At 39.1% G+C, this 20,956-nt stretch overlaps 1 protein-coding gene across 1 annotated transcript; it reads left to right on the top strand.

The window, feature by feature from the left end:
- Positions 1 to 11,259: 11,259 nt before the first annotated feature.
- On the top strand, positions 11,260 to 12,230 carry LOC141651759 (uncharacterized). The gene is made up of 3 exons (XM_074459458.1): positions 11,260 to 11,300; positions 11,385 to 11,670; positions 11,763 to 12,230. The coding sequence occupies exons 1-3, from the start codon at positions 11,260 to 11,262 to the stop codon at positions 12,228 to 12,230; spliced, it is 795 nt and encodes a 264-aa protein (XP_074315559.1).
- The last annotated feature ends 8,726 nt before the right edge of the window (positions 12,231 to 20,956 follow it).

The raw sequence follows: 20,956 nt of genomic DNA on the forward strand, positions 1-20,956 counted from the left end.
TTGCATGTGGAGATAAGGTTGGAAGAGTATAACTCAACATATAGGACGACGAGGGTATGAAGATGATGATTATGAGGCTTGGTTGACAAGCCGAACTGCTTCACACCTCTTAATCCAATAATTCCGTTGATGTTCAAGGGATGCTTTGATTAATGGGTGTTGATCGGCGGGAAGCCCGGCGAGAACCTTCCCATTATCTGCAATCGTTTGTGTAAGCCATTCTTCGTTGTTGATAAAATTAGGGTTCATTGCCATGTTGTTTCAAATTTGTGTAATGGGGATGAAATATTGTGATTTGATTAATGGATGTTAGTAAAGGATGCTTTAACATTTATAGTCACATTTATAATTTTTTTCAAAACCGCTGGTAGCTAATTCCTAAACATTAATTACCTAATTAATTTAATGTAAAAGTTGACTTATTAACAAATATTTTAAACCTACGTAACTTGCAATAAATAATTAGTAAATAAATCACACTACCACGCATATATTCAAGAAAAACACATATATATAACAAGAAATTAAAAGACGCTTGGTTTTAACGACATTAATTAGAATAATAATAATTAATCAACATAATCATCTTGTAATTCCCCTGCGATTGAGATAAATATTGGGAATTCAATATGTGGATTATTAGGAGGCACTTGTTCAACCTCCCATGAACGAGGCACAGTGTCAATATAGTGCCGATATGTTCTTAATAGATTAATGTCACAATCGGTCGCAATTCATAAATATTGCGCTTGTAACACATCATCCGTATAATAATTTTTTTTCCCAGCATCATGATCCTCGTATCTTGCCTGGAGTTTTCTCACTTGACGAAAAGATTCCAGCTTCTTCCCAAAACCTTCAAACTTGATCATTGCGTAACCAAGAAAACCATGAACTTTAGTCCAAGCTGGGTGGACCTTTTTAACGTTCGTATAACCACCTTGACGAAGCATATCTCTCATCCAAGTAAAACTTCTCGAAAAAGCGTTACCATTGTCATCATATTTGATTGGAAGGTTGTGTATAATACATGTAATAGGATGGACAAAGCGGGTATTTGATTATGATTCGGTGGGTGTGGAAGACTACGACGGCATGGTGATCGAAGTGTAATATTTTTAATTAAATTATAGGCTATGATTAATTGAACTTTGAATTGGTGAATATGGTTAATTGATAACATTATAAGTGATATTTATAGGAAAATATGTATGCATGTGTGAATATAATAATGGACGGATAGAAATAATGGTCAAACAAAACAATGCATGCAACGGTTCATTATTTATCATACATGCATTGGTTGAATATTAAACATTGAAAAAATTATATAACGGTTATTTTTAACCCGTAAATGATAAATAACAACGGGTACAGAGGAACCGTGCTTTCATAATAGAAAATGATAACGGTTAAAAGAAAACCGTAGCTATAACATAACAACGGGTACCAAAAACAGTTGCTGGTGTTAATTTAGTAACGGTTTTCGAAACGCCGTTTTCTTAAACTGGTAACGGTTGTCTAACAACCGTTGATAAGGGTGATTCTATAACGAGTTTTTGGAAACCGTTAAACGTTTTTTATAACGGTTTGTTAAAACACCGTTGTCACATTATAATAAGAACAGTTTTCGACGGAAACCGTTATTCTTATTAGCGTGGTCCAGGTTTCCGACAATATTTTGAAAACGGTAATCTAAGTGTCGTTATTAAATGCATTAAACCGTTGTGATACGCTCGTTATTGATGGTCAGATTTGGCGTAGTGTTTACACGACACTTTTTGGTAGGAAAACCGTGCCCATGGGGAACCCAAAAAAGACTTCTTATTAATTGTTTAATCCTCAAACGTCAAATCTATAACAACCCGACTCACCACGGTCGTAACACAACCCAATAAGATAGGATACGTACCTTTGGGCCCATTACTTGTCCTCACGTAAGCCCAAAAGCACAAGGCCTTGTTACTAAGTGATGGGTGGAATCCCTTATAAACATATCACAACCTCCTCAATTCCCCGATGTGGGACAACCTTACTCTGAATAACTGGGGTGTTACAAAATCCCTCCCCAGTCCTCTTTTGCTTTAATAAGCGTGCGGAAGTTTAAAAGCCAGGTCCATTTTGCCCATTTATCACAATATGGTATCAAACGCGCCCGTCTCTCCCTTGTGACGGATACTCTATGTCACAACGGAGACTAATTGTTCAAACTATTTAGAGCAATAGCAATAGTAGTTCTTTGCATTGACGTTGTTATCAAGAACTTTATTTTAAAAGTTCTTCTATTGCATTTAAAAGTTTGTTCTTATTTTTAAGAATCAAGTTCTAAAAAAAGAACCAAGTTTTGTAAATATTGAAAAATGTACAACTAATAAATATTACTTTGTAAAATGTGAGAAATCATTTAACATTATTCATTTTATAGTTTTTTTCGTCTAAAAACTTTATATAAAGTTCTTCTATTATAAACAAAAATGCTTAAAAAATAGGGTTGGTGTTATATGACATGGCATGTGAAGAACTTCATATAAAGTTCTACTATTACTATTGCTCTTATAACAAATTTCTCAAATATAATGGAATCAACTTTTCATATTCTACTTATTATATCCTCTCGTCTTTTAAGTCACCTACGCCTTCACATTAATCGCATAGTAGACAATATTCCGACTATAGGATCTTATCGATAGTTTCTAAATATGAAAAGATTCAAAAAATATTGGATATTCTCATTAATTATGATAAAAGTGAATTTATAATTGAATTTCTCATGAAAAGATTTTATAAATCTTTTCATATTCAGCTTATTAGTTTGTGTTCTTAGAAAACATATTACAAAACCGAGGTTGAAAATACGAAATTTAAAGGACTCATAACTAACTCTATATTTTAAAACATACGGAGCACTCCCTCAATCCCGTCCTATTCCATTTTGGAATGTCTCGGTCATTTGTTTGCCTTTCTATTTGAGGAATGCCTTTTGCTTGGACTACCGCATCCACAAGACCTTCAAATTAGTATGATATTGTCCGCTTTTGGTCCAGCGCACACAGTTTCGTTATTGGGGTCCTTCCTAAAAGACCTCACACTTGGTGTGGTGAGTCTCTTATAAACAAGGCAATATTCCTCTTCTTTTCAAATGTGGCACTAGGGTTGGCCACTCAAGAATCCTCCCCTAAAACCAAGGACCACAACATGTCCTTCCCTCCAACAATATTTGGTGTCCATCTTGCACCGCCGTTATCACCCAACCCTATCTACCGCCTGATTACCACATAAAGCCTTTCGACACAAGGCACCCACATATATCTAATCGCGAGGTCACTGTAACAACCCTTTTTAGCCGGCCAAGGTAATTAGGGAAAGTTACCGTCTCGGTTTCCCAAGGTAGTCAAATCGGAATTACAATTAAGAAACTCTTTATATAAATAAAAAGTTTAGTGATTACATAAACGTAAACAAATGAATAATGTCAACTATACAAATTACAAGTCGAGTACCATCTATGTCATCTATGCTATGCTACTCGACTCCGAGTCCAAGGCGCGACCCAAATCTCGATCACGTCAACAAGCAAAACCTGTGATTAACCTGCTCACCATATGAATCGGAAATATCATATGGATCGACAGAGGCCACCCCATAAATAGGTGACAATTACACAGATACACAAACGTCAATTTCAATAAATAAAGTGTGACACGACACAAGTGTGTGAATATGCGACATGACTATGATATGAATGACACGCTATCAAACAACCACCACGCCGGTATCGAGACACTCCCAGACATACCCACAACCACCAGTGTCAGGGACACGCCCACGACACCACAACTAACAGGCAGGTAACGGGACATGCCCAGACGTACCGGGCCCGGAAGCCAACCAGGTCCCTTCTAGACGTCGTGTCTCAATTACATGAGTCCCTCCAAACTAAAGTCATTAATGTGCATATCTCTCTTGGAGTGGGAAGCTCCAAGAGGCGATTCAAGCAGAAGACGGTCTCCCAACCGCCTTCCGTCTGCTCAACAACAACCAAACAATCACAATCGTCATATTCTCCAATATACATGACAAATACAATAAATGCAAGATAGCACACAATATGCCAATTACCAACTCATCCAATCGTCTTAACCAATATCATGTTATAATGCAATGACCACTAAAATACGACTCACATGACCATTCCAATGCATATTAAAACTGAATAGGATTAACCTACCTTTTAGCAAATCCCGCTAAGCAATAAAGCAACCGGATAAAAATATGCTCCTCCATAAAGTCGGCACCTAATTACGATAATTAAATATAATTACTAACTAATCTAATTAAATTAAATACAAATTCAATTAATTAAAGAAAAACATGTCTTAAGCTGTTTAAATCCCGACTCGTACTCACACCCGAACTCCCTCCTAGCTCCGACAACCACCACCTCCGCTGCCACCGTGGACCACCACCAGCCTTGGTGATCGAAGGCCAACAGCCCAAACAGTGGCGACAATAACCACCACGGCAGCCCCACCACAAAAACACACCCGCCACACACACACACACACACACACACACACACACACACACACACACACACACACACACACACACACACACACACACACACACACACACGCGCGCGAATCCAACCCAACACCGCCCTCCCTCGCTGGTGCTAGCCACCACCATGGTCTCCCGTGACCACGGTGGGCCCAGTCGCCACCCACCATGCAGGCGGCGACAACCAGCAGCAACAGTAAAACCAACGACAAAAACAACAACAACAACAACAAACACACAAACACAACCCGACACCCTCTTTTTTACCCTTTATTTCCGCCACCTACAACCACATTAACTACCACCCACAACCACCATGACCTCCACTCAACCCCCGACACAACCACCCCACAACCACCCAAGGTCAGTCACGGTTGAAGGGGTAAAAACCCGTCTTAAAACGGTTGCACAACAACAACAATGACACCCTTTTTGTCCACATTCAAACCCCCATTCCCACGTTCAACGACGGTCAAACTGGCGGTCACAGACTGATCAAGGTTGAGGCGGGTCAACGGTATTAATTAAATAATATATAAACTAGTTTAAAACGATATTACCTTACGATCTTGAGATGGAGGGGGAAAATCTCCCTTTTGTTTTCTCCCTTTCTCTCTTCTTTCTCTCTATAAGATTTGTGTGGTGGATGAAATAAGATTGTGTTTGGATAAGGTGAGGGTAGATTATATAAGGTAGTATACGTATATATATATATATATACGTGTATCGTATTACGTATTATTATTATATTACAACTTATTATTATTATTATTATCATTATTACCATCTTATAATAATAATAATAATTATTATTATTATTTTATTATTCCATCTCATACATAATTCGTAGAAAAAATATAAAATATATAATTATAAAATATATTTACCCATTTACCGTTGACTAGCCTTTCATCAAGGTAATAAAATACAGGGTATTACAGTCACACCGAGAGCGCTTGATACAGGAGGGACATGGGTATATGTTCAAGTCGAAGTCTCTCTGCACATTTCAGATTCGTTCACTTGGAGTAAAAGCTAAATATCTGTAAAAATATGGTTAACTTTGGTGTGATTTCCATTGCAGATGAAAGTATATGATGTGACCTTTCCAACGAGTGGTCACACGCTTTATTTGGTTAAGTAATGAAGGAGATATAATAGTTTTACGTTGAGTTGTCCAATTCTTACGTAGGTGACAAAACTAACGTGGCTACAAGTTGGAAGCTCAATTGGAAACGATCTTAAGTTACTTTATTAAATCGAGTTGAGTTATCAGTTTCTTAAATCGAGTCAGTTTGTTATTAATTATTTACTAATAAGTTTAGGAAACCTAGTTTCTTATTTGTATCCAGATTAGTTATTATTATTTACTAATTAGTTTAGGAAAGAGTTTATTGTCTTCTATTATGTTTAGGAGGTTGTGTTAGTTGTATAAATAGGAGTCTTGTAATATTTATTTTTCAGATTATCTTAAGAGCTTTTATTTTTTTTTTGGTGAAAGGTTAGCTTCTCATTAATAACCAAGAACAAACTATTACAAACTACCACAACGGTACAATTTAAGCATAATTTATGACAATTAGGAGCTAACTGACATAAGCCATGCTTTCTCTCTACTCGTTCTAACAAGCTTAAACCAATACATAGCACGAATTCTCATTATACACCTAATCTCGTAAACTACTCTATCAGGATGATTCAGGAAGCCATCAACTCTGATTTGGTTCCTTTGTCGCCAAATATAGTAGTGAACAGCCTGAATCCATGTAATAATAACCATTTTCTTCACCTTGGCCCAAGGTTTAGCTTGAATCCAAAGTAAAAGATTTGTAGCAGGCAAAGTAATATGCAAGATTGCACTGACCTTCTTTAACACCTTGAGCAGAAAAATACATTGCTGAAACAAATGAGGGTGAGTTTCAGCAGCATTACCACAGATCAAGCATTTCTCATCTTGGATAATTCCCAACTGAAACAGGCGGGCTTTTAATGGCAGAGCCTCCCTTGTAATCAGCCAGCTTATAAAAGTATGCTTTGGAACACTCCAAGAATTCCACACAATCTTAGACCAAAGAACCAGTGGCTATTTCTATCTGAGCCACTGATACCCACTGGATACTGTATATCCAGCTGGGTTTGCAGTCCACTGCCCAGCACTATAACCCACAGAAAAAGTATCTATAACCTTACAAATAGTCTTCCAGCTCCAGGAAACATCAGATTTTGGTGAGTAAGAGTCCCAATCTTGGCCTTTCAGGTAGACATGGTTTATCCATCTAACCCATAAGCTGTCAGATTTGGTATAAACCCACCATGCCAGCTTACCAATGGCAGCTGCATTCCAATAAAGGCTATGTCTAATTCCCAGGCCTCCTTCACATTTAGGAGAACAAACTTTTTCCCACCTAACCATAGGTGACCTTATATAATCTGCAGAACCATCCCACAAGTAGTTCCTACAAATAGAATCAATTCTTGTTAGGACACCTTTAGGAATTAAGAATATAGTGGCCCAATAACTGTACATGGAGGTTAGTACAGATTGAACAAGGGTGAGCCTACCACTATAGGATAATTTCCTTGCTCCAAAACCTTTAATTCTAGCTGTGATGCTATCACTAAGCACAACACACTGTTGCATTGAGAGCCTGCCAGCCACAATGGGGACTCCCAGATAGTTAAAGGGGGTGGTCCCTTCAACAAAACCAGAAACAAGTAAGATATCAGCTTTAGTAGAACTAGGAACTCCATTGAAGTAGATATTAGAGTTCATAGCATTCATTTGGAGTCCAGTAGCAACAGAAAATGTAGCAAAGGCTCTCAAAAGAATCATTATTGAAGAAGCATCTCCTTTTGAAAAAAGTAACAGATCGTCAGCAAAAAGGAGATGAGAGAGTCTAAGGCCTCCACACAAAGGATGGTACTTGAACTTCATGGTAGTAGTAACATGGTCAAGGATTCTAGACAAGTACTCCATAGTGATTGTGAAGAGAAGTGGGGAGATAGGGTCCCCTTGCCTTAGCCCCTTGGCACCACAAAAATAGCCAAAGTTCACACCATTCAAAACAAGAGAGTAAGAGGCAGTTCTAACACAGGTCATCACTAAATGAATGAATTTTGTAGGAAAGTTCAGGGCATGTAGCATACTCTCAAGGAAATCCCATTGAACAGAGTCATAAGCTTTTTTTAAGTCCACTTTCATCAAGCATCTTGGAGATACAGATTTCCTATTGTACAATCTCACAATATCCTGACAAATTAATATATTCTCAAGAATTGTCCTCCCCTTAACAAAGCCACCCTGGTTGGGACTAATGATATCAGGGAGAACATAAGCAAGTCGAGTACATAAAATTTTGGAGATGGCCTTATACAGAATGTTGCAACAAGAAATAGGCCTATATTGGGTAACATTCTGAGGTAGGTCACATTTGGGGATAAGGGTTATAAAAGTATGGTTCACCTGCTACAGAAGCTTGCCAGTATCAAAGAAATCCAATACTGCAGCACACACATCATCACCCAAAATAGACCAACTATCTTTGAAAAATGCACTAGAGAAACCATCAGGCCCTGGTGCCTTATGGTTGGGGATAGCAAATATAGCATCTTTAACCTCTTTTTTTGAAACTGGGGATAATAAAATAGACCAATGATCCTGGGTACAAAGTTTACCCAGCTGAACCAGAGGAACATTCACAGGAGTGACTGTTGTAGATGTGCCCAGAAGCTGCTCATAATATCCTAGAAAGGCATCTTGAATTTTGTCTCCATCAGTGAAAGTATGACCAGCAACATCAGTAATTCTAAACACCTTGGATTTAGTACTTCTCCCTTTGAGTATACTGTGGAAGTATCTAGTGTTTTTATCACCTTTGTTGACCCAAGAAGCTTTAGACTTTTGAAGGATAAAACTGTCACAAGCATTCTGAAGATCTCTATATGTCTGTGCTGCTTCCCTTTCTTGAGAAATAAGTTGAGGATCAGTGGGGTTCAAAGTTAGGGCAGTCTGAATAGCATCCAAAATCTTCCAGGCATGGGCAGTGCTATTCTCCACATCAGCAAAAAGGTTTTTATTCAGGTCTTTCAGAGGTTGCTTCAAGCTTTTCAATTTCATGACCACCTTAAACATTTTAGTACCTCGCCAAGATTTACTCCAATATTGTTGAATACAAGGCAAAAACTCATCAACCTGACTCCACATATTATAGTACTTAAAGCTTTTTCTACCCACAAAAGTAGTATCAGAATCCTGAATTATGCAAGGGGAGTGGTCAAATAATCCTTCATTATAAAAATGAGCATAAGCATCACCCCTGGATAGAAGCCATTCCTGGTTTACTAAAACTCTATCAAGCCTAGAATAGACCCTAGTGGATGGGTCTTTCTTGTTGTTCCAAGTATAGAAGGAACCAACAGCAGGACTATCCAACAAACCACAATAGTCAATACATGCTTGAAAATCCTCCATTTCTTCTATAGTAGTCTGACCACCTAACCTCTCAGTAGGACTTAAGACACAATTAAAATCATCACAGAGGATCCATGGGGAATTAATTGAGTCAGCAAGAGCATTGAGTTCCAACCAAAGAGCTTTCCTTTCATGGGTATCATTAAAAGCATAAACCATGGTACAGAGGAAGTGGAACTTAGTACTAATTTCAGTAACCTTCATATGGATAGCTTGAGCACTATACTTCAATATATTTACATTAAAGACATGTGGTTTCCATAGAACCCAAACTCTACCTCCTGGATGGCAAGAAGTATTAGTAGTGATTGCCCATCCATCACAAATATTATTTCTAATAACATTTAGAGACAAAGGCTTGACCTTTGTCTCAAGGAAACCAAACAAGCTTATCGGATGAGAATGTAGAAAGCATTTAATGTGTTTTTGTTTAGATAAGCTGTTAAGTCCCCTGATGTTCCAAAAACCTAGGCTATGCATTACTCCCTGAAGGGAGTAACACACTACCTTTAACTCCAATCCCAACCTTAGGAGTAGCATTATTAAGAGCATCTTGAAATGTGTATTTCCTAAAATTGGAGGATGAGGTCTTTCCTGCATTAATTATTTCTTTCCTACTCATTGTAACCACAGGCCTGGCAAGAGTGTTGACCTCCTGCTGAGTACCATCCTTATTCCAGGTAACCTATAGTTTATGCTGCACCTCTTCTGGTGTCTTAGATAAATCAGTTGGAGTATCCACAACTACAGGAGACACAGGTTGGGGTTGAACTTCAGGCTGTTGAGTAGTCACAGTAGGTATGGTAGAGACAGGTTTGGGCACTGCAGGTTTCTTAGGAATCCATGTCTTAGTGGCAGGGGCAGGTTGTGATTTGTTCTTCCTTGGCTTCCTACATTTATCAGTTTCATGCCCATTTCCACCACAGGTTTGACAAACAATTGGCTTCCATTCACATTCAACACGACGCTTGGCAATTTTACCATCCTCATCTAAAAATTTCACAGTGTCAGGCAAAGCCTTACCAAATGGAACTTCAAGGAGGACTCTAGCAAAACCAAGCCTAGTTTTCTCCTCAGTAGAAGCATCACTACGGATATACTTGACAACAAGTCCAGCTATTCGTGGTAAACATTTACCCCAATATTTCAATGGCAAACCCAAAATTTTAACCCACACAGGAACATTCATAACGTTTTGTTTTGTGAGTGTGACAGTTTCATCCCAACTACGAACAATAAGTGGCTTATTATCAAAAAGGTAATGACCTTGTCTGAGAATAGCTTCCTTACTAGCCTCATTCTGAAAACGAACTAAGAAAATTCCATCAGGGAGGAATGATACCTTGTCAATAGGGTAATTGGCCCAAATACGCCTCACAAAGCTTTCAACAATATCCCAGGGAGGGTTAGCACCCAGAATGAAACAGTAAACAGAGAACTTCCAGTAGTTAAGCTCTTCCTGAATATCCTCAGCTGTAAACTGCAACAAATCCGGTTCCTCCTCAATGATTGGAAGCGCTGACTTCTTTTTACCCTGAACTATCCATTCCTCGCCTGTTTCGTCAACCTCCAAATGATCAAGATCAAAAGGAGTAACACCAGTAATTTCATTCACACTCTTCGTCTTATTAACGTCAGAAGACGATGGTCCAGCTTTATTATTATTATTATTTTGGTTTTTATTAGCAGAGGTAGTAGAATTTTTGTGATTTTGTGTGGAATTTGGTGCAGAGCGGATGATTGTTGGAGAATTTCGAACAATCGCCATGGCTGCGCACAGAATTTTAGGTTTTAGATGTTAGAGCTTTCTCTCTCAAATTTCTCTCTCATAATTTTACGCACTTTTTTAAGAGATTTTAGCTTATTGCTTGCGGGCATTCCTTTACTTTAAACTTGCTAGTTTATAGTGTTAGTTCTTCCTTGTGAGATTGAATCTTGTGTGTCTAGCTTCAGTCCTTGTGAGGGTGAGAGTGTTCATATATCTAGTCCTAGTTCAGGGATCTTGCGAGAGTTTCACAACTAATCAATTAAAACTGAAAATCATGGAAAATACAATGAAGATGACGAACTAAAGTAGAGATCAAAGGTGTGCAAAAACAAGTTCGTTTTCTCTTTGGGTGTTCTTACATACAAGTTTTCCCGATTTGTATTTGATCCTAGTGGCCATAAAGACGAATTTTGTACTTCATGATGTTGAAGATTCGAGGACATAACTATTTACCATTTGTATGGAGTATTTGAGCAGGATCTTAGCTGACATAACTAGCAGGTTGGACTTTAATTACCACCCTCTCTGTAGGGCCTTACATCTTACTCATTTATGTTTTGCAGATGACCTTCTGATGTTCTGCAGAGGGGACAGGGGCTCTATTTCTATCATTCTTAGAGTTTTTGCCACCTTCTCAGCTGCTTCTAGTCTTACAATGAACAATGAGAAATCTGAGATTTATTTTAATTGTATGGCTCCTGCTGAGGTGGATTATATCTTGCATATCTCTGGGTTTAAGGTTGGAATATTTCCTTTTAGTTACCTTTGTATACCTATCTCTTACAAGAGAATGGCTGTAGGGGACTGTACCAGATTGGTGGAAAAAGTGGTTGGAAGAATCAGGAGTTGGGGGGCTAGAAAACTGAGTTATGTAGGCAGACTTGTCCTCATTAAGGCTGTCCTGACTCAGTTACACACATACGGGACTAGAGTTTTTCTGATACCTCTTACTGTCATTTATAGGATAGAGGGAGTTTGCAGAAATTACCTCTGGTCAGGATCAGATCAATACTTGAAATCCCCAACAGTGGCTTGGGAAAAATCTGTAATGAGAAGAGGTATGGGGGCTTGGACATTGCTAATGCTAGACTCTGGAATAAGGCTTTTATAGGGAAATACACCTGGTGGTTGGCATCTAAATTTCATCACATGTGGATTAAATGGGTGGATCATGTTTATATGGAAGGAAGGGATTGGCAGGAGTACACTCCAACTACTAACTCAAGCTGGACTTGGCACAAGATCTGTCAGGTGAAGGACACTATGAAAGCTGGGTATGTTAATGGCAACTGGTCTGCTATTAAAGGGGTATACTCTGTGTCAAGTGGTTGCTTGGGCAATAGAATAAGGTACCCTGGCTCCCTCTTGTCTGGAACAAAACCAGTATGCATTATTTTATTGGTTTGTTGGCTGTCCAAGAGAGGCTTCTGACGAAGGATCGTCTACTCAAATTTGGTGTGATTTACGATGGTTTATGTTCCCTCTGTAATCATCATCTAGAGACACACCAACACTTGCTCTATGATTGCCATTTTAGTCAGCAGTTGATGCGATCCCGCTAAGTGTTCACAAATTAAGATGTGGTCGTTGGTCACGGTCGAATCAAAACACAATTTATAGCTCCACAAGCAACTCTACAATTAGTAAAGAGGCAAGTAAAGGTCGGATCCCAAGGGACGGGAGTTGAAATGAGAATTCTATTGTAACTAGCGGTGTCTAAGGGGTGTCACAAATTGGGTTGATGTAGAAGGTTACTAAACTAAAATAGCAATGAAAATAAACAAGCAAGATGAATTAAAGGGGTGTAAACAATTGATTAAAGGCACTAGGGTGTCATGGGATCATAGGGGAATCATGGGATATGATCATACAAACATGTTCTCAAATTATAAGCAAGCAATTATTGTTGTGATGGATTGAGTTGGGTTATATCTTACAATCCTAGGAAAGTTTGGGTCCCGGAGCCGAATCGATTAGATTGTATAACACCTACAAGTCGACTTAATCTTCCCTACTCAACAACATGCATGGTCTAATGAGACTCGAGTTGGGTTATGTCTTACAAGTCTCATTGAAAAGATAGGAGATGATAGTAAATGCAAGGATTCATAGGCTTAGCATTTCATCAAATATAACATGTGCATGAGTTTAGATCAAAACAAGCAAGCAAATAAAACATGAAAGCATATTAATTTAAGTATGAATCATTCCCCATGTTGGTTTCCCCTAATCACCCATTAACCCTAGCTAAGAGACTACTCACTCATTATCATGTTGAACATGCTAGCAAGGTTGTCAATCATACTAACAAAGTGAAACATGATGAACAAATAAAAGTAATTAGCAATAATTAAAAAGGGATTAAGAGATTATACCTACTAATGATTCCAATAACAAAGCAAGAATAATAGAAGTACTTGAATGCTTGATTGAGAGGTTGTCAATCTCCCAACAATAACCCAAATAATCTTCAATTACCCAAAATAAAAGATGAACAAAAGAGAGATTGAAGAACTAAAACTTGGATTAAAACTTGATTAATACTTGATTACAATATTAAAGAGAGATTTGATTGATATTAACTACCCTAATTATTGATAAGAAGAACATGCTCCTCTAATTAGACTAATGGGGTATTTATAGTGAAAATTAGGGAGGATGCATTAGGGTTAACTAAGGGCTAAACTAGTAATTACACTTTTTAAGTTGAGCAAGGAGACTCCGGTATTTTCTGAGAGAAGGGCTTCTTTCTTCGTAGCTTGAAGAAGACAATCCGTGCTGTACTAGAATCCGGGCGGAATAGGGTCGGGACGGGCGGATTCTGGCGCTGGAATCCGAGCGGATTCAGGGGAATCCGGGCGGATTGTGGAGGTGGAATCCGAGCGGATTGTGGCAAAGCCGCTCGGATTGTCGGCTTGCGGGACGGACGGATTGGTGACAATCCGCTCGGATTGTCATCAAACAACAATTCTTCTTCTTTTCTTCCCTTTTCTTCATAAATTCCTTGGGGATTTCCTTGGGGACTCAAGGATCTTTTCTCAACATTGCTCTTCTACTATAATATGTACAAAGGCCTTCTAATCTTGTCTCTCCTTGATGCTTGGTCATTGAATTCGATCAATTTAGTCTCGTTTTGCCATGAAAATGCAAGATTCTTACTCCTTTCCTACCAAGGGATCAAAATCTCAAAGAATATGCAAAACAAAGAACTAAAGATAAGAAATGACCCAAATAGGCACTAAAAAGCATGGGAACAAGGCTAATTCGGGGGCTAAATATGCGCCAATTATGGTCACATCAAATATCCCCAAACCGAACCTTTGCTCGTCCCGAGTAAAGAGGTGACAAAGACTAGGACCAATACTAACCTATCCTAATAATATAGCCGATATGAGACAATTAGCGGGTCTCACTCCGCCCCTTCAACTCACAACAAGACAACCATGAGGTAGGATGCCTTCTTGCAAGGCAAGGTGGGTCTTGCCAAAATGGCGACACATCCAACTTTAAGCACACAAAAACACATAAGGGATGCATCTACAAAAAGAATAGCCACTCCCTCATCAAGTGGCGGAGGCACTAAAGAGGAACAAATTTAAGAGCATGTAATCCTTCACAAATACTAGTTCAACAAATTACTAAGTCTAAGAGGATGGCACTAAATCACCTCCAAATGGTGTTAAACTAGACTACTTTTGTCCTCAATTTCCAAATGCTTTCGTCAAGAGCGATCGGATGGTGGTGGAATGATGATCCCTATGATGCTAGTGGCATATGACATGACAAGTCTCGAATTCTCTACAAAAGTAAAGGTCATGGATCGTCCCAAGCTCGACCAAGTGGCTTGACAAAAGTCTTTTTGGGAATGAAATGCTCAAATCTTTATTCACAATGGGTGGATATGACTAGTATTTCAAAATTGTCCTCATTTCACTTTCACATTTCAAAAAATTAAGATGGGGTTTGTCCTTAGGGCTAGTGTCCTTTGCTTTCGCCAATCGCTTATTAGGCAACCGGTTAACCTCTAGACAATAGCTTTTCGGGGTGAAGTCACTCTGTCTCTGGGCGGCCGAATTCACAACCGTATGGGGGCCCAATTCAATGGATCCCACACCAAAGCACATCAAAGTGGTACACCTCCATCAAAACAACTTAAAATTTCTCAACGTTCAACAATTCATAACATTTGAGGTTTCCTTGGCATTACATTACTTCCACATGACAAAATTTGTTTGAAATGAGCACTTCAAGCTTATTGATAGAAAATATTTTTGGGTTGCCTTACCACAAGGTCAAACAAGGTCACCTAGACAAGTTAACCAAGTCCATATCGCATCACGGGGTTGGATAGGTGACTCACATGCAAACCCTTGACTAGGCCTTGGGTCATGGGTCAAAAGACACTAGTATGACACTATCTAGGGTGTTTTACAACCATTCTAGTAGGCAAAGTCTTAAGTTGAACAAGTATTTATAATGGCTTAGTTGCTCTTGTCAAAGTTCCTAAATAGGCATTTTTCAAAACATTTCTAACGTGCAACTACATGCCATGATGCAACTAATATAAACATCCTAATGCAAGTGATTCTACTAACTAATATGACATATAAGCTAAATGCAAGTCCTAAGTTCACATTGTTTTTACCGCATCAATCAAAATAAAGCCACATAGTCATTAACATAAAGAGGAAAAAGGAGATTGGAAAGACATACCATGCGGTCTTCAATATCCTCATGTCTCGGATGTGGCGTAGTCGATCAATGTGAACAAGGATAGAACAACCACAATATATACAAGACAATATATACAAGACTACACTACAAAAGGAAATGAACTTGTTTTTGGATTTTTCAATTTTTCAAATTTTTATGGTTTTTGTTTATTAAATAAAAAGACATATTTTTGTATTTTTTTCAAAATTTTTCAATTTTTATGTGTTTTTGGAATATAAATTCCCATCCCCACACTAATATGGGCATTGTCCTCAATGGCCAAAATGATGGAAATTATGCAAAGATGATGCATGATTTCTATACTAAATGCAATCTACACTAAGCTACACTACATGATGCATGGTTTTTGTTATGACGGAGAGGATAATTTAGATTACCTCCCGTTGTGTATGCATTAACTTCCCCAAACCGAGTAAGACACTATTGCTAATGTCCAAGGATGGGTATAGTTCATGCACACACTATGCTATGCATGAAACTAATTTGTCATTTTGGATTTTGAAAATGGGAACAATAGAATGAAAACACCTCAATGGTACCGAGGTGTGAGTCCTCTAGTGGGGCTAGGACTACTCCAACAATGATCAAAATGAAATAAAATACAAAGAGAGAAATAGACAAACCATGAGAGTGTAGGAGTCTCCAAGGCTTGCTAATCTTCCATCATGCTATCACCATCACTTCCCTCTTGAGAAGTGGACACATTACCACTTTTCTTGTCATTTGTTTCTTCACTTTCTTCCTCATCTTCCTCATCATCATCTTCACCATCTTTTTCTTCTTCACTTGCTTCTTCCTCAATATTATCATCAACTTCTTCATCATTTCCAACAACCTCATTGTTACCCAAAACGACCCTAGATGCACCCGGAAATAAGACTTCTCTATCCGCCCAACTAGGCAAAGGACAAGATGGATCAAGTAGTCCTTGCCTAGCTAAATGTAGGAGGGGTGGATATTGAGCCAAGTAGGCATTTTTATGATCTTCATAGGCTTGCTTGTGCATTGCTTGCATGAGAAGAGTCACATAGTCTTTCCCAACTTCAACTCCTTCCGGTTTGAACTCTTCATACTTCAAGGGATAAGGTGGTATGACAATGGAAGAGGAGGGCATTTCAAGATCGCCCTTTTGTTGTTGAATGATATACTCGGCTTCTTCGGAAAGGGGAAGTAGATAATTGGTCCGGTGGACGCTTAGACGGCAAATATTTGAAGGCAAGGTGAACGATCTAGCTTCGCTAGTTAGCCATCTATACTTAGTGTCAAGGGGGTTATGGGCAACCCACTTGAACTTGTGAATCATAATATGCATATCAACAAGATGACCACCCTCCTTTGCTTTGTACTTGTTATCCTTATTGAAGTTAGGATCAAAGTTCTTAGCTAGGAGTGTGACTAGGCCGCCATTGACAATAACGGTCGTGCCCTTCTTCCCACAATCAACATTAAGCCATCTATCTACCAAGAGCCTCAAAGAATTGTAAGGCTTGGTGTGAACTCTTCCGATATTCAAAGCCGATTCAAGGAGAATAAAATCAAGTCTTGTGAAATGGTTGGTATCTTTCCTAGCAATTATGGTGTTACCCACGACCTTGTGCCATACTCTTATGCCCGGATGATGGACCAAAAGAGCACGACTCGCATGAAAATCCTCAAATTTCTTCCCGGAGATTGCCTCCCAAAGAGGTGCGGGGTCATACTTTCCATAACTCTTAAAATAACTCGGTTCATCACTTAGACCCAAAATTTCACCCAATTCCCTAAAGGTAATGCGTCTACTAACATTAGCTAGACGAAACTCGATATTCTCCCTATTCTCAACTTTGGTGACTTTCAAAGAACTTAAAAATTCCAAGGTAAGGGAGGGGTATGTCAATTCCCTTGTTTCAAACAATTTCTTCAACCCCATGGCATTGAAAAAGGCTTTTGTTTGCTCAAGAACACCCAATTTTTCCAAGGTATCTTTACATATGAATTTGGTGGATTGTAATGACTTCATAGCAAACTTGACAAAGGTATTTCTATGGGTATCGGAAATAAAAGTTACCTCCGGATAATGCAAAAGTTGATTAATTACCGGAGTAGAAGGTGTTGTTGCTCCCATAGAAGGTTGTTGTTGTTGTTGCACTTCCAAGTTTGATGTTGCTACCACCATAGCCAATGCTTTCTTTGTTTGAAGAGCCTTTTGCCTTTGTGAGAGTGCCTTAGCCTTTGGTGCCTTCGTTGCCTTTGTTGCTCCCTTAGTCCTTGCCATTGATGAACTAACCAAGAAAAGAATGAAAAATCTTCAATTTGTAGTATGCCCAAATCGATTTGAAGGTGAAAGGCTTTGCCTTTATGAAATCAAAAATCGACTCAAAGGTTGAAGATTTTGTGCTTGGTTTTGATTTTTGTTGAAGAAGGAGTGATTAATTTGTTGTTGGAAGGATGGTTTGATTTGTTTTTGGTGAATGTTGTTGAGGGTTTTTGTTTTTGTGATGGAGAGGATGAGGGTTTTGATGTTGTGGGTAGTGTTTATGAATGAATGAATTAATGAATGAAGGTAGGAGGGGTTTTAAAGAGGCCGAAATTTTCGAATCTGCAGGGGCAATCCGTGCGGATTCTGCCCAATCCGTGCGGATTCTGCTCTTTCTGGACTCTGCAAAACTCGCCTAAAGACGGGCGAATTTGGTACAATCCGCTCGGATTTGCTGAACACGGGACGGGCGGATTTGCTCAAAGACGGACGGATTTCAGTCCATAAAATTTTGCTTGTTTTCCTCAGCTGCAAAGACGGACGGATTTTATATAAGACGGGCGGATTCTTCAAGACGGGCGGATTCTTCACAGGACGCCCGGATTCAGTCACAGTCAGGAATTTTTCAAAATTCAGCTCAGTTCAAGACGGGCGTCTTTTCTGCAATAGGCTCGGATTCTCTGAGACGGGCGGATTCTCTGGAATCCGCTCGGATTCTTCCCCTGTGTACACGGATTCAGTTCCATCCGTGCACACTGCATTTCCCATACCATTCTTCCATTCTTTCTTCAAGTCTTGTGTTCGTCATTGTGGGGGCACTACTAAGGCATGGATAGCCTAGGCAAGTGCCATCCCCACACTAAGCTAAAAGCACTACACATCAATTGAAATTGTTAGTCCCTCCCTCACTTCTCTCAAACATGACAATTATTTTGATCAAAGTAAATAAAAATCCAAAGATGACAAAAAATGCAATACAAGAATTGAAATGTAAGTTAGGGAGTTAGAAATATTTACAAGTGGTGGTTTAGGGAGGACTCCACCAAACTCTCATTCTTGATGAGATGTCAAGGGGGCATGTCCAAGGTGTTGTTGATGTTGCTCAACACCTTGAAGAAGTAATCAAAAGCTTGTTCATTATCATGGTAGAGGTCTTCAATAGACCTTGGCCCTTGTTGTTGATCATGATCGATGGCATGCCCGGATGTAGGGATTAAAAATCCCTTCAAACTCGTCGTCCCAAAGACCACAAACTTCATTGAGTTGATCATTGAAAATCTCTTGCTTAGATGGAGACAACTCTCCCAATTTCTTCTCTTGGCCAATGAGGCCATCCTCTTCTTCCTTGGTTGATTTTGATGAGCTTTGCAAGCTCTCCTTGTCACAATTCACTTGCTCTTTGAATGGAGCATCTTCAATTTTCTTCTTCCATTGGAGTTCCGATTTCTTCCTTTCATCCTTTCGGCTATAATGATCAATCATGAAACATGGTTCATGCAAACGAGGAGCTCTCATAGTCTTGTCAAGATTAAAAGTTATGCTTTCATCTCCCACTTCTAGAGTGAGCTCACCATGTTTCACATCAATCACCGCACCGGCGGTGTGTAGGAAAGGTCTTCCTAGGATGATTGGAATGTTGGAATCCTCCTCCATATCGACAATGACAAAGTCTACCGGGATGAAAAACTTCCCAATTCGCACGGGGACATCTTCCCATATCCCTAACGGTGTCTTCGTCGATCTATCGGCCATTTGGAGTGTGATGTTGGTGCATTTAAGCTCTCCCATCCCCAACCTTTTACTCACCGAGTACGGCATGACACTCACACTAGCCCCTAGATCACATAAGGCTTTGTTGATCGTCGTGTCGCCAATGGTACACGGTATTGAGAAGCTTCCCGGATCCTTTAACTTTGGAGGTGAACTCCCTTGAAGTATTGCACTACTCACCTTAGTGAAGGCGATAGTCTCAAGCTTCCGGATTGACTTCTTCTTTGTGAGGATATCTTTCATGTATTTCGCATAGGCCGGCACGTGATTGATTAATTCCGTGAAAGGAATTGAGACTTCCAAATTCTTCACAATTTCCATGAATTTTCCAAGTTGATCATCAAATTTGGGCTTGGCTTGACGACTTGGAAAAGGAAGTCTAATCACAATGGGCTCCTTCTCCTTGGCCTTGTCTTCATTTTTCTTTGAACTTTCTTCTTTTGATGATTCTCCATCTTTGGAGTTTTGCACAATTTCTTCCTTTTCACTAGCTTCCACAACTTCATCCTCAACTTGCTTCTTCGGTGCTTCATATCTTGTACCACTTCTCAAGTGAATGGCACTAACCGTTTCATGTCTAAAGGGATTACTTTGAGGTGGTAATTGCCCCTTTTGTCTTTGTGAGCTTGAAGATGCTAGTTGAGTCAATTGTGTTTCCAACATCTTGGTGTGAGCTAGAATGTTGTTGATGGTGGTTTCCTTTGCTTGGCTATCTTTTTGCATTTGAGTGAAAAATTCTTGTTGATTCTTTTGCATTTGGAGGACCGCTTTTTGGACATCAAAACCTTGGTCATTTTGGTGATTGTATGGATTTTGATTTTGGTAACTTTGGTTTTGATTGTAAAAGGGTCTTTGATTTTGGTTTCTCATGGGTGGTGGAGTGTATGTTGTTTGAGAGTTTTGAACATTTTGGCTTTTGTATGAGAGATTTGGGTTGAATTTGGTGTTTTCATTGTAAAAGTTGGAATAAGGGGTACCACTTTTGTATGCTTGGAAAGCATTCACTTGTTCATTTGTTCCCCTACATTCACCTTGGTCATGTCGCAAAGTTCCACAATTCTCACATATCCCACTTGGGATTGATGAGGATGCCGTCATGGCATTAACATGATGCTTTGATGATTTTGAGTTTTCCTCAAGCCTAGCCATAGCTTGTTCAAACTTCAAGTTGATTGTGTCAATGTGAGCACTAAGTTGAGCACCCAATTGAGTAACGGAGTCCACCTCATGCTTTCCTCCTCTAGTAGCCTTGCGAGGTCTACTATATTGTGAGTTATGGACCGCCATTTCCTCAATCTTGTTCCATGTTTGATTGTCATCAACTTCGGTGAACATTCCATTCGATCCCATATTGAGAATGTTCCTAGAATCTTCATATAAACCATTCCAAAATTGTTGCACCAAAAACCATTCGCTA

This window comes from Silene latifolia, chromosome 4 (assembly GCF_048544455.1).
Source record: "Silene latifolia isolate original U9 population chromosome 4, ASM4854445v1, whole genome shotgun sequence".
In the NCBI taxonomy this organism is placed as follows: domain Eukaryota; kingdom Viridiplantae; phylum Streptophyta; class Magnoliopsida; order Caryophyllales; family Caryophyllaceae; genus Silene; species Silene latifolia.